Source organism: Equus przewalskii, chromosome 27, assembly GCF_037783145.1.
Source record: "Equus przewalskii isolate Varuska chromosome 27, EquPr2, whole genome shotgun sequence".
NCBI classification, from domain to species: domain Eukaryota; kingdom Metazoa; phylum Chordata; class Mammalia; order Perissodactyla; family Equidae; genus Equus; species Equus przewalskii.
The window spans coordinates 37,933,764-37,957,253 of NC_091857.1; the positions used below are offsets into that span (position 1 = coordinate 37,933,764).

The 23,490-nt window shown below is 51.0% G+C and overlaps 1 protein-coding gene across 21 annotated transcripts in view; it reads left to right on the forward strand.

Annotated features, from left to right (window-relative positions):
- Nucleotides 1-23,490, forward strand: part of SLC37A1 (solute carrier family 37 member 1) — a 79,802-nt gene that overhangs the window by 2,472 nt on the left and 53,840 nt on the right. For 3 of the 21 annotated variants that reach the window (XM_008535282.2, XM_070597309.1, XM_070597312.1), the window contains exons 1-3: nt 872-1,115; nt 2,003-2,097; nt 15,716-15,955. In XM_008535282.2, coding sequence (XP_008533504.2) covers nt 15,900-15,955 — 56 coding nt within the window. In that variant the 5' untranslated portion in view covers nt 872-1,115; nt 2,003-2,097; nt 15,716-15,899. Of the gene's footprint in view, nt 1-871; nt 1,116-2,002; nt 2,098-2,410; nt 2,580-3,756; nt 3,819-10,884; nt 11,060-11,273; nt 11,523-12,179; nt 12,373-12,403; nt 12,488-15,715; nt 15,956-23,490 lie in introns of those variants that run through there. The other 18 variants (XM_008535283.2, XM_070597313.1, XM_070597308.1 and 15 more) reach the window with 16 other exon arrangements.

A 23,490-nucleotide genomic window follows, 5' to 3' on the forward strand; every position in this document is an offset into this window, starting at 1 on the left:
ATGTCAAAAACAGTTTAAATGTTAGAAGTCTGGGATGGCAAACAAGCATATGCAAGCGAACATTAGCTCTTTGCATATAAACATAAACGACGGAAACTCAACCTCCACATCTGCTCTAACAATGACGGTAACGAAGGTTTGCTAAATCCTGACTCTGCGTTGGCAGTATTTTAAGGGTTTTACATGAATGATCTTATTAAATCCCAGCCATCATTTTCCCATGGTACAGCTCAGGAAAGGCAGCCACAGAGAGGTGAAGCCATTGGTCCAGATCCTACAGCCAGCGGAATTCAAACCAAGCCATCCGACTCAAGAGCTATTGTTGTTGATGAATATACTCCACTACCTCCCATATCTCTAATTTAAAGGAATAACCGTGGTCTTCTGAGACTGACCTGAAACCATCTACCAAGCAGAGAACCACTGGCCCAAAGAGCCTTAGACTGAACAAACCAAAAAAGCGGCTTCAGCAAACCCTGTCCCAGATCACATCATTAGCAGCTGGGTGCCCAGCTGTTGCACTATTGTACCCTAAAATTTACAAGACAGAGTGCCTCATCCACTCTCGCCCTGTGAGAGACCTGGGGAGTCCCAGGAAGACTTCATCGGGCCAAGCTGATACTGGCAGCCCCAGACTCCCTGGCCCCTACCCACTAGGTGACCCGGAAGTGCTTGGTGATTACAGAAGCAGCATTTTCAAACTCCAAAGGCCCTCAAAACGCTGGCTTAGCTCCTCTTCACCAGAAAAAGGGAGGAAATCCTCTTCTACCTCTTAGTCCTGTCAGGAAGACACTTCCCAGAATCCACCAGCAGGGACTTCCCATAATCCACGGGCCGGGGTCGCCCTATGACCCCCCAGCCAGCCCTTCCCATCATCCACCGGGAGGGGTTTCCCATCATCCTCCAGGACGCACTATCCATCATCCACCACAGAGGTCTTCCCGTCACCCACCAGGAGGAGCTTCCCATCACCCCCCGGGAGCGATTTCCCATCATCCCCCAGCAGGGACCTCGCGCAGACGCAGTGCTTCGCAGAGCAGGGAGGGCCGAGGCTGCAGGGCCTCGGTGGTTGGAGAGAGTGAGGGCCCACCGTTCCTCCGAGCTCCATCTCCCCAGTGAGAAATTCTCTTCTTGCCTTTCTTAAATATAAATGAGAAAAACTCACCTCTCTCCACTACCTCTTCCCCCAGCCCCCAAAAAAAGGAATGACTGCACAACTCCGGGTCCCTGGCTGGGCGCGGTTCGCGTGCGCAGAGGGGCGGTGAGGGCGCCTTCTTCTCCGAGATACGGTGCCCAGGGGCATGGAGGTGTCTCCGAATCCCTCCTGCAGGTCCGCCTGCGCCCCTTGTCTACCCACCGCTGGGCTGAGGGCCGGGTCAGCCTGGCAGTTGCCATGGCGACCGTCTGAGTGCCCGCCTGTCCCTTCTGAACTATCCAGGACAAGGCAGGGAAAAGGCCTTAAGACCTGATGGGCATCGGGAAAACGCAAACAGGGTTCCTGTTTTTTAAGTTTGTAGCAGCTGCTCAGATAAAAGCAGGGACTTCCAACAAAATGAATTCCTGCCCCTCCTAACTTTGGAAATGTGAGGCTGTTTATTACAACACTTGTGTTCTTGCAAATTGAACCATCGTGTATCTGCACACATATAAACATGCACGTGTAGATGTAGGTGTATGTGTAGATAGATATAAGAAATACAGGAATTGCAACTTCTTTTTTAGAAGTAGAGTTTTTATGACGTTTAGTGGGTAGGAGTCAGACCCAGAGCTGCACTCCTAGCCCTATTTACTTCTTTCTGAAGTCGATTTAGCCATCTGTAAAATGGAGGTCACAGTTAACTGCCCTCTCAGAGCGGTTGTGAGGTCTAAAGCAGATGTTTTTCAGGAGCTTAGCACAGCGCCCAGCACACAATAAAGCCCTGGGTAAATGGTGGCCAGAATTGTGAATAGTCACGCTGTTGTTACTCATACAGTAAGCTGAGCACTTTTTTTCTATCAATAGGTCTTTGGGGAAGATTCGATTCCAGTTTACCTTAATCCTTTTCCATCGTTGTTTCTTCCTGAAGAGGATCCAACTGCCCATCAGGGTTTGTCCAGGTAATTGTGGCAATCAGAAGTTAGTCTGTGATGAGCAGATCATGTTTAATGCTTATATTCCTTAGCACTAAAGTACATGAGGGTGGGAAGAGACTAGAAGATGGGGAGGTTTCTAGAAATATATAGACATGTAGATTCTTAAGTGTAAGTAGTATTTTAACTGTTTGAGGTCATGACTCTTATGAAAATGGCAACCAACAAGGAGGAAATAACCAGATACACACACACACCTACCTGAGGTATGTATGCGGTTGAATGGAAGGATACTGAGAATGCTGTCGTCAAAGAAGAATGCGAATTCTTTTCCACCCAGGAAGTGGGGTTATTCAGTAATGCCTCAGGACTCGAGTCAGCCAGGGTGGAGACGAGAGGTCAGGAAATTGGGCAGACTCGCTCGGCACGTTGGGTAGCAGCTCAAGGATAGAGACTGTGGCTCATCTGTGCTCCCCTCCCCGCCTACACAGCGCAGAGCCTGGCACACAGTAAGTGTTCAATCGGTGCATGCTTATCAAACTGAATGTTAGATATCGTTTTGCAACAGAGCTGTGCTTTATTCAACACTCGGAAAAGAAGAAAAAGTCAAGTTTATCAATTTTTTTCTTCTGGTTTACGATCTTGATTTTTAGTTCTTCTTAAATCAGATTCCACTTTCCAGAGGCCCTCTCAGTACATCAGTTATATAGCTACAGCTGGGTGTGTGCTGGCTCCCTGGGTCATATACTAGGGGGCTATGCAGAAGTGAGAAAAAAATTACCCATTTGGGGCAAATTCAACATTAATCCATGCTGTTAAAAAAATTACCAAGGGGCTGGGCCTGTGGCCTGGTGGTTAAGTTCAGTGCACTCTGCTTTGGAGGCCTGGGTTTGGTTCCCAGGCACAGACCTATACCACTCGTTGGCAGCCATGCTGTGGGAGCAACCCACATACAAAATAGAGGAAGATTGGCAACAATCTTGGCTCAGGGTGAATCTTTCTCAAGCAAAAAAAGAAGATTGGCAACAGCTATTAGCTCAAGGCTAATCTTCCTCAGCAAAAAAAAAAAAAAAAAAAAAACCCAAAACTCTGATACCTTAGGGCTACGTGTTAGTCCCTCATTCTAAAGTGGATGTCACTCTTCCCTGCTGGTGGATGTATGACGTTGGTTCTAATTTTCATATCACAGATGACCTTACAGGGCCTAAGGATGGATCAGGTTCTCTGAGGAAGGGGCAGGGGAGGAGGCTGCAAGCTGAGTGACATGCCCCTCTTTTCCCAGAATAACGCTTACCCTGCCCAACTTGCAGGAAGGTCATGAGGATCCAATGAGACCATGAAGATGAAATGCTCTGGAAATGCCAGAGCTGCAGAAATGTAACATGTACATTTAACCCAGGCTTTAAATCACTGATGACGTAATATGTGATGCATACAGAAGTCTGTGTGTCCACATATGTCAGTGATGTAGCAAAGTGATGCATTGAACACCTGTGAACCCATCCCAAAAATAAAGACATGAGTGAGAAAATGGATAGAATCGCTGTGACCACCTGAGTGCGTGGATCTCTGTCCACATCTCAAATCCAGCTCTATGGAGTTCACTTCTGTAGAATTAGGAGTCCCCAGGCCGGTGGGGAGGAGCGTTACAACTGACTGCTTACTACTTACCACATTGCCTTCTAGAATGCGGCCTGGCCCCGCCCTCCCCACCAGAGTGAGTGATTTCTGCTGCTCCCTCGCCTGCTGTAAGTCAGTTTTCTTCTTTGCTAATTTGATGGGCAAAACAGCATCTCACAGTGACTTGACTTGACTTTGTGTTTCCTTGATTATTTCTGAGAATAAGCACTTTTCCCCAGAGGCTTATTTGTCATCTATACTGACTATTGTTAATTGTTTAGATCATTTTTCTATAGGACACCCTCCTATCTGCAGATGCTGTTCTCTCTTTCTGAAATGCGATTCCCATGTTCTCTACGTGCTGAACAATTCTTTCCTACTTTCCTTGGGGTGCGCTCCTCAGGGCTCCCTTCCTCACTGCGTCAAGCCCCTCCTGGCCCTCCCTCTGGCTGCACCTCTGTTGCAGTCCCTGCACAGCTGTGCCTGGTGTTTCCCTAAGGTCAGCCTCCCTGAGGGCCCGCAGGGCCTTGACTCCACAGTCTAGCACAGAGCCTGAGATGTGGTGGAGGCTCAGATTATTAAAAATTACTAAATGCCTGGCAGATTGGGAAAATACAGTGTAGTATGAAGGAGAAAGTAAAGATGACCAGTGACCTCACCTCCCAGGGCAGCCACTACTGGCGTTTTGGTATGAACCCATCCAGCTTTTTAAATGCGCATATGTTTGTACTTAATTGGAGTCATTTCACTTATCACTTGCTGTTATCACGTACCGTTATATGGTGAACATATCAAAACTTCTTCAAAAGTGTTTGGAAAGACTGGCTAGTGTTTCACCTTAAGGATATACCAAAACTGTCGTGACTCATTCAAGGTTTGATAAAAGAGAGACTGGAAATGTTGAGTGCGAGTTTGAAGGAGGTAGGGGTTACTTAGGGAAGTTGTACTCCATTGTGTTACTAAGAAAATGCTGATTCAGGTGTCTTTCTGGGTACCTCATTCATCCCTCCACTGGGCCAGCGAAAGCCTTCCTCGGCTCTGGTTGCTGGCCTCCCCTCTTATGGCTCTGCCAGCGTACGTGCCTATTTATATGTCTTTCTCCCCTCCCCAGGCCTGGTTTTTAATGCTCTAGCTGTTAGGACAAGCCGTAAGCAGTTGCGGACTAAATACAGTGGTCAAGAGAGCTGAATGAATCAACCCCCCGCCACCTCCCAAAGGAGAGCCAGGAAGGTGTTAAACCGGGCTGGTAGTTTTAGGTTTCCTAGGACTGGCATCGTGCCGTCTGAGCCTTGAGATCCGACTCTGAAGAGAACCGGGCTGGGATCCACTTTGGGCCCCGCCAGGCCCCTGGCAGCCACCTCCGGGCGGTGCTGGAATGCATCAGCTTAGTTCTGTTTATCTGCGGTGCTGGGACCAGGGACACAGCGCGGGGACTCTAAGTGTGTCCCCATTGAACAAGGGTGGAAAGGTACAAATATGCATCTACTAAGCAAGCTCGGTTAGGCAAAGAGAATTTCATGTCTCCCGTGCGTTCCTTTGATTAGTTCCCTTAGTATGTTCAGAATGTTGTTTGATTCATTAAATTCCAATATCCAAAAAATGCATGATTTTTTTTCTAAAAGAGTTTTAAAATTGTTTAAGTTAAAACTGGGAAATTTGTAGCATGTTAAGCATTTGGAGGGCTTTTTAGGTTATGTGGCTTGAGGCTTTCTGTATTTTGTACCAGCTAGATGGGGAGCTCCCTGCAAATGGCACCTGTCCTGTTCATCTTTGCAACAGGGACAGTCTGACAGATCAAAATGCTCAGTGACCCTCCATTAGAGGAGAAGAAACCTAGGCACAAAGAGGTTAAGGAACGTTCCCAACGTGACACATAGGCGGGCCAGCGTCGGCACAGCAGTGGCGGCGGAAGTGGGAGGACACAGCCGCTGGTGGTGAGCTCCGATTTGACGCTCTTCAGTTCAAGCGGCACTGCCGTGTACTCTCACGGATGCTCCTGCCTTTGCCCGCAGCAGGATAGCCATGAAATAGTCTGTGGGAACTTTGTAGGCATATTTGGTTTAAAACTTCTGTTAACTTTATGCCCCACGACCCAAAGTTACCAGGATTTATATTAAAGATGAGGGGCGGGGATCAAACGCCATTTTTAGAAGAAAATCCAAATCAACAAAATAAGCTGATGAAAGGGACTTCGTAGTTCTCTGTGACCCCAGCTCCCGGTGTGTGTCCTGGAGTCGTCACATATTCATACAGATTTGCCGCGTGTGTCAGTGATCTGCTTGGCCACAAGCACCTGTGCGCTGACTCACTGTCCTAAAGGACACTTGTGCCAAGTCACTGAGCACCAAAGTTTCACGGAATGTCTCCGATGAGCCGGGCATGATTCCAGGTGATAAGGATTCACTGATGGACAAAACAGCTAACGTCTCTGCCCTCGTGGGGCCCCTGTCCTGCACACAGCCTCCTCCCCCTCACATCAGCCCCAGGAAGGCGCAGGAGGAAAACTGGCATGCGGGAGAGTACAGTGATGCCCCCAGGGTCCCCAGCATCAAGGTGGAAGCAAGATGTGCACCTGCATCTTCGCGTTCCAGGTCCCCAGCCTCTCCTGCTAGGCCACTAAACACTGCGGGATCACGACTGGTGTTCAAAAAGGTGATCGTGAGTAACAGTAAAGAAAAAATGTCGTAGCCAAGAAACTGTCTTTATTCTTAAGTTGCACAAGTCTATTTTTAGAAAGGATTTCAATTATGAGGATTAAAAACGAGTGGTGTCAACCATAGGAGTTAAACCATAAGTGAACTAGAAAACACAGCTGCAGGGGGAGCCGAGGGCCAGCCTTCCTCCGGCCACAGTTCATGTGAGGTCCTTGGAGCAGGTGGTGAGGGGCACCGGCATCGTGCATTGTCACCCCCTGGGGAGTAGGGCGGATCCAGCTGACGGTGCACAGTGCCTCCTGGTGCAAGGCCAGACTTTTCTCAGAGCCCGTGCTGGCTGGGAAAAGATAGGCACCCCGGTAAGCAAGCCTGCTGAGGCTCGGGGAGGAGAGCGGGAGTAGTTGCCTTTGCCCACCAGGCTCTTAGCATACTGTTTAAACTAAAAGTACCCTCGCTCATAAATCATCAAATACAGGCCCAGGGGAGCTTTAAAGCACAGCCCCTCGATTGAAGCCACACGTTTTACCAAACCACACCTGGGCCAAAGAGTATTGAGGCTTTTGAAGACCTTATAAAAATGTCCCAACTTGCTTATCACATGCTTATCTTAGACGCACCAGCTCAGCTGAGGGGTGACTGCCTAGTTGATGGGTCAGCTTCCTGTGTCCAGGTCCCTGACCTGATACTACCTGTAGTCTTAAAATAAGGTAACTTTGCCGCAGAAAACCTCAGCCAACAAGGGAGCCCCAGAGGGGAGCTGGGCTGCCAGGATCCGCCTCCTGGCAGCCAGCAGTGTAAGCCCTGCATTCAGTGCGGCCTCCCCCAGCCCTGCTGGGTTAGGATCCAGTCACTCCTGTCCGCGCTGGGCATCTCCTCAGCAACCACCCCCTTACCACGCACAGAAGAAAGATCTCTGCGAGGAAACGCGCCGCGGGGGCTGGAGGCAGGGAGATCGCCCACCTGGCTCGCACAGGTAGTTTGCCGAGGGCCACCCTTAATGGACAGGTGACTCCGTAGTATTGCAGGACACTTGCAAAGCTCCTCTCCCCAGAATGTGTCCCAAACTCAGGGGTCACAAATCCCATCGCTGATGAGTCACTACCTAGGCGAAGCACAGCCTCCTATCTTTCTTTGTTACGTTAATCTTTATTTTTATTTTACTTGAAAATACATGTCTGTGGTTTTAAAGTCCACTAGTACTGAAAGGCCAGGCTTTGTCCCTTCTGCTCCACACCTCACAGCTCAGAGGCAGCTGCTGTCATTCAGCCTCCTCTCCTGGAGGCCCCGCCGTGGTTCTAAAGACTGTGTGTACGGTGCGATCTTTCTGTTCAGTTTGGCCCTCTTCTTTGGAGATGAGGTCTCGCTCTCTGACTTCCCCTCCCATGTCCCCTGACCCAGTGGGACTGACAGAGACACCCCCTGAGGAAGACTCTGTAAATGTTGTTCAAGGCTCTTGCCTGGGCCGTTCCCAGCCAGGAGGAAAGCCTTTGAGGGAGACGAGCTTTCACAGTGAATCCACTAGGGTCCATGGGGCTCCCTCTTGGACTGGGTCAGTAGGAGGGCAGGAGGAGAGGTCGGGCTGTTGACTCCCCTGCTTCCCTCCTGGGCCGTAATTTGACAGCAGCTGCTCATCTACCAAAGCCCTCCTCCTCCTCCTCCTGTCCAGCACCTCCCTCCTGCAGCTCAGCTCCCCGCATCCTGCTACCTGCTCACTCCCCTGGCCTCTTCAGGCCTCGGGTGCTAACAACTCCCTGATGTTGCTAGCCTTGCGGGGGAGGGGCATTTCCTCATTAAGTTCCCTGTGACCTGCCAGAACTTATGTCATAGCCCTGAACTAGATTAAATAGTGTTCCCCTTCCAAAATTCATGTCCTTCCCGGAACCTCAGAATGGAAGGTACCTTATTTGGAAATTAGGGTCATTGCAGATGTCATGAGTTAAGTTGAAGTCCTACTGGAGTAGGGTGCGCCCTAAATCCAACATGACCAGTGTCCTCGTAGGAGGGGAGACACAGACACACAGAGAAGATGATGTGAATGCAGGCATGCAGGAATGTGCCATGTGATGACAGAGGCAGATAAGAGTGATGCATCTAAAGGGCCAACCCCAGTGGCCTAGTGGTTAAGTGCAGCACGCTCCACTTCGGCGGCCCAGGCTGGGTTCCCAGACACAGCTTATACCACTCTTCTGTCAGTGGCCATGCTGTGGTAGCGGCTCACATACAAAAAGAGGAAAATTGGCAGCAGATGTTAGCTCAGGGCAAATCTTCCTCAGCAAAACAAAACAAAACACCAAGGACTGCCAGCAACACCAGAAGCTAAGATAAAGGCATGAACAGATTCTTACCTGGAGCCTCCAGAGGTAGTGGCCCTGCCAGCACCTTGATCTCAGACTTCTGGCCTCCAGAAGTGTGCAACCATAAATTCCCGTTGTTTTAAGCCGCCCAGTTTGAGGTACTTTGTCATGGCAGCCCCAGGAAGCGAATATAGCCCCTTCCTCACCCTCACACCAGTGTGCCTTTGAGTGGACCGGCCTGTTCTAGCCACAGGCCTTCCGCTCTGTGAACTCTTCAAAGGCGAAGGCACCTTGTTGACGCTGAGGCCTCAGTGCCCGGCACAAGGCCGGCCCCCACAAGCACCCGGTAAACGTCTGGTGGCTAAGAGGGAAGGTGCCTATTCTGTTCTGTCTGTTCCTCTTTTACGGAAATAAAATCAAAACAAATTCAAAGCAAGCCTGGAAGTTTCCAGGTGAAGCAGAGGCCCACCCAGGCAGATGCGCTCAGCTGGCAGCCCCAAGTCTGGGACCCTGGGCTCATCTCTCTGGAGCCTGGCCATCAGCTGTGTCAGCAACAGCCCAAGGGCACACCTCCACCATCCTGGCGCACTTTGTCATGATTTTGAAACACTGGATATGAAAAGTTCAACTGGACTGGAAACTCATTCAGTTCTCACAAGAAATTTTAGCATTACAGGTCAGGGAAAGAAAAGGAAGACTTGTTAGATTATTTAAATATAATTTCAACTGTTGTAAACTTTGTGTGATTGTACAAAACGGCTTTAAAGTTATCTACTTGCACAAAGAAAGTGTCTCGATGGTGGCACCCCGCTTGTCCCCTCTGTCCTGAGCTTGTGTGCAGTGGTTTCAAGCCTAAAACCTGGAATGTTCATCGAAGCAATCACGTCTTCATTCCAGAATGGGAACTGTTTTATTTGGAAGTTTTGCACAAGTTTACTATCTCCCATAATTCATTTTAAAAATGTTTCTTATAATCATATAAAAGATAAACATAAAACTATTATTTTATAAAAAGATTAATATTTTAATCTTTTTGTAAAATTAAAAGATTAATATTTTCAGCAAATATTATTTTTCTGTGTGAGAAAATGTGAAAAATGTCACGATCCCCTCTACTGTGTCCTTCTGCATTCGTTCCTGCAGTTCAGAAACATGGATGAGTGCCTCCAGGCTCGACCCCAGGTGAGGGGCCAGGACGTGGAGTTAGAAATCACTAGGACCAACTCACGGCAGTGAGTCAAGATAAAGAGGTTTCTACAGTGCCCCAGAAATGCAGCAAAGACTCCCTGAGAGAAGGAGAAGAATCGGCTCTTGAAGGGTTTTCATCCGGAATGACGGACCCGATCTGCCCTAGGAAGGCGACTGGAGGCAGCTGGGAGGGGGGGTGTGTGAGGAGAGCCTGGAAGTGGGCAGAGTGAGCACCGGAGGAGGTGACGTGGAGAGGTGGGGGCCAGACAGGGCTGGTTTAGGGATCACCAGGAATGGAAAGTTAGGAAAGGGAGAAGGAACTGGTCAAGACAGGAGGTCCTCGGAAAGAGACCGGGAAAGTCAGGAGGCCCAAGGCCACCTCACTTGCAGGATGGGGCACCCAGCAGATGTCCTGTGGCTGAACCCTGGGGCCACAGTGAGGCTGGCAGGTGTCCTTTCCGCATGGAGAACGCTTCTCGGAAGCCTAAAAACGTGGTGCATTTGACACTACCCAACTCAGCAAACAGAAAAGGCTATCAGGTGTTCCGGAAATGGAACAGGGCCCCAGGGGGGAACTGTGAGGCCTGGCACGGGAGGATGAAGCCTTCTCCAGGCTGGCCTGAGGGGTGCCGGGTGGGGCCGGTCTCTACGCCTGCCTGGGTGCCCATCCAGACCTCTTTGGTCATTTACAGCTGGCCTTGGATTGGTTTTAGCCTCAGGCGTTGTTTCTACCAGGGGCAGCCTTCCTGGAATTTCTTTTACAAAATGTGTTTGCTGCCTCACGCTGCTTTTCTGGGAGGTGCTCTTCTGGGAGTGGGGCCCCTGGGCTGGCGTTGGATGCTGCGTGTCTACTGTGGGTGCTCTGCGGGGACCCCTAGGAAAATAACCAGGCCCGTCTCTGGGGCTACCCGAGGTCAATTTTTGGCAAGAAGTGAGAGTGCGATTCGCAGGTGGATTATTCCTGGGGTGAGATGGGAACTCTCTGGTGGCACCAGCAAGAGTGCCTCGATGCAGGTGACCTGGCCAGGCTGGGCTGCTCCAGCTTAACCACGTGAGCTGTATTGTCACACGCCTACAGGTGTGATAATAGATGGTTCCACTTAGCTGTGGGCCCCATTTTCACTTAAGAGAATGCTGGTTTCGTGATCCTGACCCTCGAGAAGGAGCGCTAGGAATAAAGGCCCTCTTTAGCGCTGGTCCTTCCTGGGGGCCGCATCACTTTGCTGCTGTTGGGTAAGACCTACCTTGAGGACAAAGGGCCCTTGGGGAGCTCCCCGTTGGCCAATAGAGAACATGCCAGTAAATGCCGGTGCGCCCGCCGGCAGGTGCAAGGACACAGGACCGCCCAGAATTCTGAGCGGGCGATGGCCTGGGGGCCCCAACAGCCGGTAGGCGGGCAGCACCACTCCGCGTGGGGGCGCCCCCGCCCGGCATCCCCAGGGCTCTTAGGGACCTGCGAGCGCGCCGGGCCGGGAGGACCCCAGGAAGACGCGGGAGGCCGGCGCAGGGGATGAGCGGGAGGGGGAGGGGCCGAGCCGCCCGCCGCCGCCCCGCGGGCCGCAGGAAAGTGAAAGGGGCGGCGGGGCTGGCGGGGCTGGCGGGCCTCGCGGGCCTCACGCGCCGCCCCAGGAAGTCGCGAGCAGGAAGCGCCCGCGGCGGCCGGCCCGGCGGTGGTGCGCGGGCCTGGGCGGCGCAGGTGAGGCGCGGGCACGGGGACTGGGACCGGGACGGGGACCGGGCGGGGGAAGCGGCGCAGGGACCCTCCCCACCGCCGGCACCTGCGGGGCCGCGAGACTCGGGCGGCGGGACCGCGCAGCACCTGCCGCCGCGGGCGACGAAGGGGCCGCCGGGGGGCGACCGCTGCCCCGCGCTGGAGGGGCGCCGCGCCTGCCGGGCCGGGGGTCGCGCTCCGCGGGCTGCTGCTCCTCCGCGCGGCTTTGTGCGGGCCTGCGGCCGGGCCGGGCGGTCTCGAGCCCCTCGTGCCCTAGGGAAGCCTTTGGAATGAGGGGGCTCCAGGAGCGGCCGGGCGCCCCCGCCGGCGTCCCCGGACCGGGCGGCGCGGGATTCCGGGCAAGTGGAGGCGGGGGAGCCGCGCTGGGCCGGCAGCCGGCCGCTGGAGCCGCCCGCGCCGCGGTGACAGCCCGGGTCCAGAGACCCCGCAGGAACAGCCCCGCGCTCTCGGCCGCGCCGGGGCCGTGGGCGTGCCCGCCCAGCCCGTCTCCTCCGGGCACCAGCCGCCCGAGGCTCGCGGCGCCAGCACCCTGGGCCTCTGGGTTGTTTGTTGAGCAGCTGGTTCCCGGAGACAGTGAGCCTCCTGGGCAACACGAGTGACAGCGACTTTCTGGATTTATAGGGCTTAAAGCGCCGGAAAGTGCCCCAGCCGGTCGCCACCAACCATCGGGATCTTTTTCCTCCTTCTCCCACCCTCCTGCCCTCCCAACCCCTGCGGCCACGCTGCCGATCCTGGTGACCCGGTGACCGAGGCGGTTTGGTCAGGATTTGCATCTGAGCCGAGGATTCGGGCAAGTCCCTCACCCCACCCCCAGGTTTGAATTTCTAAAGCTGGAATGCCAGACTGCCTTTCCTGTAGCCTCCCAGAGCCCACTGCCTGTGGAGCGTCCGCCTGCCCTTGAACTTAAGCCAGCGAAGTCGCTTGAGTCGGTAACTGTATTAGATTTCCCCCATTGCTCCTTCATTAATTTAGATGGAGCTGGAAGCCCAGGGCTCTAGACCCTGGCTGTTTCACCATGCAGTTTTGGAGCTGCATTTGCAGGGTCTATCTTGTGCAGACCATTTTTGCCGTTCTGTTTGTCGGCGGAAAAAGGACAGTGGTACAGACAGAGGATTCCCTTTCCTATTTAAGCCACAGGAAGGGGATAGTGGCCATTGCCATTAATCTAAACCATAGGAAGTGTTTTCTCTGGAAATGAAGTTGTACTCTCTCTCTCTCTCTCCCTCTCTCTCTCTATTTCTCTCGGCAAAAAAAAAAGTATGAAAACTTTTTGGGAGACATGGGTTTCCCACCCATCTTAGCCTTAAAATAAGATCCACTTTAAAAACTTTGTCGGTTATTTAAAATATGCATGATGCTGCTTTGATATTTACAGTGGCGCTTCAGTTCTGGAAACACCCTTTCCATGTTATTTTTGCCATCACTTTCAAGTCTCATTATTTTCGTCTCCAAAGAGTACACAGATCTGTTGGAGGCTGACAGACCACCAAGTGGTGGGTCTGAGGGTGGGGCTGCATGATGCACGGGGCCCTCCAGTCGTTCTGTTTTGTAGATGACTAGGTTGTGCTTTTGGGGAAGATGGGTATAAAGGCATGCGTTTTACAGATTTAATGGAGATGCTGTAAGGGGTGTTTCTTAAATTACTGTCTTTGACGGTAGTATGATACCAGATACTCGGACACTTTTCCCTGCTGGGGTGGTGAGTTCCAGAGGTGCCTATAAAGATCGTTTTTTTTTTTAAAGTGTGTTTTCTTTTTATGTACTTGGGCTGTGTGCCAAAAACAGGGTTTAGACCAAGTGATTTGCTGCCCTTCTGCTGCCCTCTCTTTGGAGGGGATAGGCTGGAAGGAGAGAGATGGGAAGGAGGAGGGGACTTAGGGAAACTGGACCGACCTGAATTTGCCCCAGAGTTGAGCTGACCGGCGAGCCACCTACCCCATTGTTCTCTGAAGTGCACCCTGCCTCTTCTCCAGGGTGGTCGTGGGGTTCACAGGAGAGCACGTGAGTCGTCACTGGTGACAGGGAGGTCTCGACCAGCTCTCGTGAAAGCGTTGTCAGTGGGCACTGCCCAGGCATTGGAGGAAGGGGCCTCATTAAATAGAGCTCTTAACACCTTTCATGTAAAATCGCTCTTTATCCATCTTGATTGCACCCACGATGGGAATTTATGGTGCTTACCTTCACCCATTTTAGAGGGGGAAGAACCCGCCTTGTTGTAAAAGGAAATAGAGATTTCTCCAGCTGATTTTCCAGTGCCTTCTGGATTTTTTTTCCTGTGGTTACAGGTTTTGCCAGAATTGAATTGAGATTTGTCGGTTAATTGATTCAGTAGGTGGCAATAGAATATTTCCAGACAAGCTGTGCCTAGAGCAGCAGTGTTTGGACAGAGGAGGAAATTGGATCCTGCCCGTCCGTTTCCACGCATTGTAAAATCTAAACCAAGTCTTCTCTCTGAAGTCATCATCGCAAAATTATTCCTTGAGGTACATTTAGGCCCAAACAGGAGCCCACTCATTCTGAGCAGAGATTTAGTAAAATATTTTTTTAAATCTAGGGATTTGAGCAAAATCAGTTTTGAAGCATTTGTGGAAATTCATTCAACACCCTTGAGTGCTTGCTCTGTGCTGGGTTCTGAACTAGGAAACGGGAGTGGGGCGGTCACCTGCAGCCCTTGGCCTTCCTCTCCCGAGGCCACAAGAATGGTACCAGCTGCTGTTCACTGCGCGTCTCTCATACCAGGCTCGGGGCTAAGGGCCCTCCATGGGTTCTCTCAGTTCCTCTTTATGACAACACTAAAAGATAGGGGTCACCACCCCTATTTTTTAGCCAGGGAAGGTGAGGGAGTGGAAAGTTTAAGCGACATGCCCAGGATTACCCAGCCCGAGGTCAGCTGTGGGGGCAGGTGGAACTCACATCTGTGTCAGGAGCAGAGGTGTGGTTCTGGCTGGAGAAGAGGGGCCCCACTGCCTCCCTGAGAGGAGATGCAGGGTGGGGAGTTCTGGGAGGAAAGCTCAGCAAGAACTTGGAATGTTTTCCTAAAAGTTAGTATTGAAAAAGGAGCCTCTTTTGAGCGCTCGCTCTGGAGGGAGGGCAGGAGTGAAGGTGGGGCACCCCTTCTAACTGAGAAGACACGGGCACGTAGGAATATAGTTTAAGTCTCCACATCTGAATGATTTTCTATACGTGTCTATTACTTATCCCAAGGAAGTTGTTGGAAAACGTTCAATAAATTTTAGCTTCTTTAAATTGAGATTGTCTACTCAAAAGTAGCTTTCTTCAAAAAATTACATAACCTGGGAATTTCCGTAAGTATTCAGGTAGAACAATCCATGCTCCTGCACACTGGGTACTGTGGTATTTAATGTATTGATCCAAAACATTTCTTGTCGCCAAGATTAAAAGGTAACTGAAAAATAGCATAAGTGTGAGGTTGGCTTTGGGACAGGAGACTGGTATGCAGAGGCCCCTTATTGGCTCCAAGCCCTCTCTGCCCATTCCTTCCTGTCTTGCTCTGCCTTCAGCCCTGCCTTCAGATGGGAGTCATTTTCCATGACCTGTGAGGTGACCACAGGAGATGAGAAATGAAGAGGCAGATACAAGGTGAAGTTCACTCCCACAGCATTAGATGCTCTTCGATTCAATTGCAAAGCCACAATTAAATGCTTGGTTTGATGACCTGCCGTCTTGTGCAGCCCTGCACTCCTCCCTGTTACTGTGGCTCAGACATGGCCTGGTCCACAGAGGGTGGAACTGACCCCGTCCAGTCCCTGGCGTGTTCTGGTCAATGAGCACATGGTGTAACCACTGGGCACATACTTGGTTTCATGTGCATATTGATATTAGTTCTGCAGAGTATTGTGGTTAAGAGTGAATGGTTGATCTCTAGATTCCGTCCAGGTGCGGATGAAATCAGTGCTTCATCATCAGTGATGGTCATCAGAACGTCATGTGAAATTCATCCCAGTGACCTTTCAGCTGCCCGAGGCAGACCCTCTACTTCCGCCTGGTGGCTCTAAGGGCAGGAGCTCCCTGTTGCACTGGATATCCAGCTTTGATCTGGGCTGAGTAACAGCCATACAGGGAGTTACTTCTGCCAGGGACTTCGACAGTGCCACTATCAGAACACCTCACTTTTTAACTCCCTCTTCTCCTTGTAGAGAACTGAGTCTCTGCCGGATGGAAGAGGGGAAGAGGGGAACCGAGACCAAACTGGACTTCTCTATGCACTTTCCAGCCTGTGTGAGCTGCAGGGGCAAGAGGGAGAGACTTGGAGCCAGATTCGTAACCTCTTTATGAAGCATCCTATTTCGTGACGGAAGCTCCGTGGTCAGTGTGACGTAAATGGCTCGACTCCCCGTCGGCATTCGCTTCATTGTCTCATTCTCCCGAGACCAGTGGTAAGTCCTGGCAGGTCTGTCCCTTGGTGGTGGGTGAGGGCCACCGTGCAGCCGGCTCCCCGCCCCCAGTTTCATTATAAGACACACGTGGATGACTGGCCTCCCCGTGACTGTCGATTGCCTGTCGGTGGTGGAAGCTGTGTCCAGGAACATTGCTGAGTTGTCCATCTTTGCTTCTGGTGGTGACGGATAGCATTTGGACTCTTTTGTGCTCTTCAGTGGTTTCTGTAATAATCATGGTTCCCCACAGAAAAATGACTGCTGATTACTGGCAGGACTGTAAAATGGCTGTGGGTGAAATAAGTGTATTAATTCTGAGCTCAGTGAGTGGCCTTGCTGGGGCAGAACTTTCAGAGGGAAAATGAAATCTAAACAAGTTAGATGCAGACCAGAACGCCACTTTCCGAGAGCACCATTCCTTGCGTGCTCTGAGCATCCTTCTCAGGGTGGATTCATGAATCCCACACTTCTTGGAGGAAGCAGATGGCAAGAGCGGAGTCTCGAGCTGGGATCTCTGGCCTCTAACCCACTCTCTGACTGCTTTCTCTCCCCAGCTGATCTCTGTTGGAAGGATCAAGTTTCCCCTACACTATTAGGTTCAGTCATTGGGAGCATGCAATTTAAACTGACAAAAAACAGATTCACAAGAGAAAAGACAGATTTAATCATGTATGTATGGGAGTTCACAGAAAACTGTGACTCAAATAATTTGGGGCTTATATGCCATTTTACAAGGGAAGAGGAGGAAGAGAAGAGTGTTTATGGGAAAACAATGACTTTTTGGAAAGTTAAATGGACACTTAGGAGAACAGATGGGAGATGTGCTGGGGTGTGACAGTGTCTCTTTGGTGTGGTGTGCATGCTTCTCACTTCTGGGGAGAGGAGCCGTCTCCCCCAGTTGCTCCCAAGGAGGGATTGGTGACAGCTGAGCTCTTTCAGGAGGCTCTGCTCTAGGCAGGGAAGAGATTGCAGGAACTGATGCTTTCTGCTCAAAGTAACTTTTATGCCACAGTGGCGTATTCTGGACCCCTTCATCATGACAACCCACTGGTGGCCTGTGTGCCCTGTGCAGCTCCTCAGGCCCTTGCAGTTTGGTGGAGCCCCGACAGGGTCTCAAGTGTGACTTCAGACATCTTCTCTCCAGAGGTGTCCCCTGCTGACAGCTCATGTACTGCTAAACCAGCCGCAAGTGCTCCGGAGCGTCCCTTTTATTTAGAGGGAGTTCCCTTTAGCTTCTTTGTCTGTTTCGTAACTTTATTTTGATACAGTTTTCATACTCACAGAAGAAAATTGTAAGAATGTTACAAAGAACTCCTGTATATCGCTGGTTCTGTTTTTTTTTGAGTCTGAGACCTACAAAGATAGAGCAGCACTTCTCAAACTTTCGCGTGCATGTGACTCACCCTGAGAACTTGTTAAAAAGCAGATTCTGACTCAGTAGGTCTGGGGTGGCGCCTGAGAACCTGCATTTCCCAAGAGATCTGTTGCCGCAGGCCCATAGACCACACTTTGGGTAGCAAAGATATAGAGCATTTGTCTTAATTTCTGTTCCATCTCTGCCTCAAACTTGCTCTTTGACCTTTAAAAGTTATTTAACCTTTCTAGATCTCAGCTTCCTTAGCTATAAAAGAAGAGAATGGCTCTAGCATTCCTGTGAAGGATGTTTTTAGGCTTTTCTACTCAGCATGCACTGCCCCTTCTAGCAGCACTTTGGTTTCTTTGGGGAATCGACTTCCTCCCTGTGTGCAGAGTGACAGGCAGGTGAGCCTCAGGACTCTCCGTCCCACTGTGGCAGCCGCCGGGGGCCCTTGAGGCTGCATCCCCGTGGCCTGCCCTGTACAGCGCAGGTCCCACAGGAGGCAGGCCAGGACCTAAGGCAGGCCAGCCGCTGGTCTCTCTCCCGCGACGTCGAGTCTTGAGGAGGGTGGACCTGGCCAGAGGGCTGTTGAAATGCATCGAGTGCAGCTGTGGGGCCCGGCTCCGCTGGCAGATTCTTAACATTTTGCCTCATTTGCTTCTCCTTCCACCCTCTCTCATCTGTGTGTATGTGTGTGTAGATGTGAGTATTTATATGTACACACACACATTTTTTCTGAGCCATTTGAGAATAAGTTGCATTATTCTTTTATTATTAATATACATATTCTTTTTTTTTTTTAAAGATTTTATTTTTCTTTTATTTTTTTTTTTTCCTTTTTCTCCCCAAAGCCCCCCGGTACATAGTTGTATATTCTTCGTTGTGGGTCCTTCCAGTTGTGGCATGTGGGACGCTGCCTCAGCGTGGTCTGATGAGCAGTGCCATGTCCGCGCCCAGGATTCGAACCAACGAAACACTGGGCCGCCTGCAGCGGAGCGCGCGAACTTAACCACTCGGCCACGGGGCCAGCCCCAATATACATATTCTTTTATTTACACATTTACATGATGCCCTTTTATTTCTAAATACTTCAGCATGTATTTCCTGTGAACAAGACATTCTCATATAACTATGCACAAAGATCAAAATCAGGAAATTTAGCACTGATACAATACTATTATCCACAGGCTGTATTCAAAATTGTATCAAATGTCCCATAATGTCCTTCATAGCTCTGTCCTGGCCCAGGATCCAGCCCAGTGGCACACGTTACATTTAGGCGTCCTGTGGGTTTAGTGTCCTTTAATCTGGAGCTCTTTCTTGGCCCCTCTCTGCCTTTCATGACCTTGACATTTTTGAAGGATACAAGCCGTTTCTTTTATAGACTGTCCCTTGTTTTGGGTGTGTCTCGTATTTCCTCATGTTAGATTCAGATTATGCATTTTTGTCAGGAATACCCGAGAAGGGAGGCAGCTTCTCACTGATGGTGAAGGGATTACAGATATTGGGGGGGGGGGGGGGGGCAACATGACACTGAATGAATCATATGGTGTTAGATTGGAATTAAAGATGTCTTCAAAAACTAGAGAGAAACGCAGAAGAGATATATGTGGGGGGTGTGTGGGTGTGATATGTGTGTCAGATGCCCATCCCCCCCCACTGAGAGGCCCTGAGAGCAGCAGCAGCCCAGCAGCAGCAAGCACACCTGGGGCCAGATCTTGGTTTCCAGGTGCCGTTTCCCACTGCAGGGGCCCTGCGTCCTTGGAGACTGGGCTGATCTCAGGACTGGGGCAGGGAAGGTGAGATGAGCCTGGAATATCCTGTGCCAGAAAATAAGGAAGTGCTTAAAGATGAAGGCGTTGTCACTGGCCAAATCTGGGAGGATGTGAGACTTAAAATAAACAATACTGGAAATGAGTTATAGCCTATTGAATAAATAAGAATGCAGTGAGTCCACGCTGCTCTAATTAACTAAATGCGTAAATGGGAGAAAGGAGAGCTCTTCCCCACAGTCGGTGCCAGCTGCCAAGCAGGGCAGGAGTGCTCAGTGGAAACACGGCCTTCTGAGGCCGTCAGAGGAGTGCTGATTTCAGGAGAGGATCGTCAAAGGACACCCACTATTGGGGGAAACCTGGAGGGTTTCCACATAGTCTCCATGTCCCCACAAGTTCCTGGTTAGTTACTGAGAGGGAAAAATTGTAGCTTCACTGAGGGGACAATCTGGCAGATGGCACCTTAACCAACTTATCAGCGCTAATGTCACTGACACCGTCTGCCTCCCCTAGGATGCTCTGAAAAGGGCCCACGTCACAGCTGTGTGTGGTTTCATTGTTGCTAAATTTAAGGATGTCTTTGGACTAATTTCTATGCCAAATCATACTACTCAGTAACTCTCATCTAAAACATTTGTTTATTCCTTATTTGCATATGACTGAGATAAATAACAGTCAAACAAGGCAACAGATACTCTGTCTTGAGTCTCTAGCTGGGAGCTGACTGCTGTTCATCTGGGAACATGTGTGATATTCAAGAGTGTTTCTAAGGGAGCTTTGCAGGTGCACAGCTGTCCTGTGCTGTCATTGCCCAGACAGGCTTCTTTTGCTGGTAACTTGGGGTTAACCCAAACCCTATCCTTACGATATTGGTAGATGCCAAGAATGCTGCAGTTAGACGTACCTATGAAAAGTAAGTGGCGGGCCGGCCACATGGCCAAGTGTTCATGCACGCTGCTTCGGCGGCCCAGGGTTTCACTGGTTCAGATCCTGGCTGTGGACCTAACACTGCTCATCAGGCCATGCTGAGGTGGCATCCCACATAGCAAAGCTGGAAGGACCTACAAGTAGAATATACAACCAGGCAATGGGGGGCTTTAGGGAGAAAGGAAAAAAAAAAAAAGGATGTTTGGCAACAGATGCTGGCTCAGGGCCAATCTTTAAAAAAAAAAGTTAGTGGAACACTGATGAATGAAAGATCAGATAGTTCATTTTTAATTGTGTTTATTTAATACTCACAAGCCTACATGTAACACAAGACAAAAAGTATTGGATTGTATTAGTTTCCTGGGGCTGCTGTAACAAAGTACCACAAACTGGGTGGCTACAGACGTTTCTCTCTGGTGGTGCTGGAGGCCCAGAGTCTGAGCTCAAGGTGTGGGCAGGGCCATGCTCTCTGAAGGCTCCAGGCAAGGGGCCTTTCTCGCCTCTTCTAGCTTCTGGTGGCTGCTGGCATTCCTTGGCATTCTTTGTCTTGCTCTGCCTCCATCATCACATGGTCTTCCTCCCTGTCTGTCTCTGAGTCTTCACATGGCTTTTTATAAGGACATGTCATTGGATGTAGGATCTCATTGGACTTGAGGTCATATATGAGTTCAGTGTGAGCTCAACTAATTCATCTGCGAGACTCTACTTCCAAATAAGATAACGTTCTCAGGTTTGGGGGGACATGAATTTTGGGCAGACAATATTCAACCCAGTACAAGATGGATAAAAGGAAACAAATATCATCCAGGATCCTTGCTTCATGAATGATAGGGGAAGAAAGAAAATGAGGGTAGAGTTCCAGAATGAGAAGGGACTTCCGGGGGGTTGTTTAGGACTCTAGTCCCGTAACCCAGGACAGTCCTGCAGCAGTAAAATGTCTGCTCACTCTCCGGGACAGGCATTTCGAGACGGCCACTAGGAAGGCACCAGTCCTAGAGGCAGCTGCTGTGGTTCCAAAGTGACCAGCGGGGGCTGTGGCCAGACCTTCTGGAGAGGGAAGCCCGGTCTCCAGCTGTTGGCTCTTCCCCTCCCCCGAGTGCTATGGGGATAAGATGAGCAAAGTGAGGGAGGAAGGACGGATTTGGAAATAGAGGAAGCAGAGCTGGCCTGACACTGGCTAAATAAAAGATAGGGGCTCCTCTTAGGGAGACATATATTCTGGCTAGGAAAATTCCAGTCTGCACTGTAGGTTGACCCTTTGCCCTGATTCGGCAGGACAGCTTCTCTCAGATAACCCTGCTAACCTGCAGGCAGTTACCCCTCCCAAAGGGGCTGACTCATCAAGGTGTTTTGTTTCCACACAAAACTGAACTGAAAATGTCCAGAGGGAAGTGCTGCTCAGCTCTGTGGCTCGGTGTTCATGGGGCATCCCTGAGCATGTGCTCCAGCTCAGCATCCCCCAACCAGAGGCAGTCCTGGGAACTACCTTCGCCCCACCAGGTCAGGGTGGTGAGCACTACATGCAGAACTGCCAGTTAGGGGAGGAGGCCAGGGCCCAGGGATGGAGGCAGAGGCCCAGGGACGGAGGCAGCTGCCCAGGGATGGAGGCAGCAGCCCAAGGAAGGAGGCGGCAGCCCAAGGAAGGAGGCAGAGGCCTAGGGATGGAGGCAGCAGCCCAGGGAAGGAGGCAGCAGCCCAGGGAAGGAGGCAGCAGCCCAGGGATGGAGGCAGCAGCCCAGGGAAGGAGGCAGCAGCCCAGGGAAGGAGGCAGCAGCCCAGGGATGGAGGCAGCAGCCCAGGGAAGGAGGCAGCAGCCCAGGGAAGGAGGCAGCAGCCCAGGGAAGGAGGCAGCAGCCCAGGGATGGAGGCAGCCGCCCAGGGAAGGAGGCAGAAGCCTAGGGGTGGAGGCAGCCACCCAGGGATGGAGGCAGCAGCCCAGGGAAGGAGGCAGCAGCCCAGGGAAGGAGGCAGCCTCCCAGGGAAGGAGGCAGCAGCCCAGGGATGGAGGACAGAGGCCCACAAATGGAGACCGTTGGCCCAGGGATGGCCGCTAGGTTCCAATAAGCTGGACACATGACAGCCTTGGAATGCAGGTGTCTCAGGGCCCCAGGGCTCTTCAGACCTTAACTGGACATACAGAGGAGCTCTTTATTTCTGGGTTTAGTTATTCTATTTAATAAATATATTAATATACTTAATAAAAATAGGACATTTATAAATAGAACATTCTGTCTGTTTATGTCTGGGTAGAGAGTAGAGCGTGAACCCAAAGTCTATTTAAGTAGAGCCGCTCTCTCAAAGTTCTTCTTCGCTGGCTGAGTGTGAAATTCAGATTCTCCTGCTTGATAACACACCTGTAAGCTAGTGGCATGTAGTATCCTTAAGGGTTTCCGATTCTTCTCTGACTCCATTTGGGCCATGCCAGAGGTAGAGTCTGAGAACTTTTTCATGTTCCTTGTGGAGACTGGAAAAGGAGCCCTGTCCCCAAATGGGGGCAGAGCAGGTCCCCTCTAGGCTGCACCTGTCCTAGTAAATTACCACCAGTGGGGATGTAAGTGACAGCAAGTCTAGCCCTGGGCTGGAGGTTTGGGTATTGAGGGCTCATAAAGTTCCAGTGGCCTAGAAGCCTCCTTGCTAGTGCACAGGAGCAGCGCGTGGGACAACAGAGGGCTTCGAGCGAGGACTGGAGAGACCTCCCTCCCCTACCAAAACGGGTGACTTTCAGAAACATGGGGGCAAGGGCCTGGACTTCCGTAACTAATTCACTGTACCTGCATGCTCTTTGTTCTTTGGGGTAAATTATACACTCATTTTTTTTTTTTTTAAAGATTTTATTTTTTTCCTTTTTCTCCCCAAAGCCCCCCAGTACATAGTTGTATGTTCTTCGTTGTGGGTCCTTCTAGTTGTGGCATGTGGGATGCTGCCTCAGCGTGGTTTGATGAGCAGTGCCATGTCCGCGCCCAGGATTCGAACCAACGAAACACTGGGCCGCCTGCAGCGGAGCGCGCGAACTTAACCACTCGGCCACGGGGCCAGCCCCCTACACTCATTTTTTATAGTTTCATTCCTCTCCTATCTGGTTGTTGGCATGGCCTTGAGAGCAAAGAGTCCTAGAAATAGGTCAGTGTGTGTTTCCGTGATGAAGCGGACAGCATGGGGGCCCCCCCGCCTGCTCCCTTAGCAAGTCTCTGTGAATGCCTCTCAAGGCCGTGTGGTGGCCCCTTTCGCTGAGGGGCAGGCACTCCAGAGCTATAGGTCTGAGCCCCACAGTTCCACCGATGCTTTTGTCTCACTTGAAATAGCTTTATTGAAAACAAAAATCTGGAAATATTTATTTGACCCCTACCTTTCCTGGTGGCCAGAGGGGCAGGCACCCCAAGGAGTCTGTTATTCACATAAAGCCACCCTTCAGGAGTCAATCGCAACGTTGAAAATGTGGGCGTGAGACAGGAGGAGGGCTGCCGGCACCATCGGGCCTT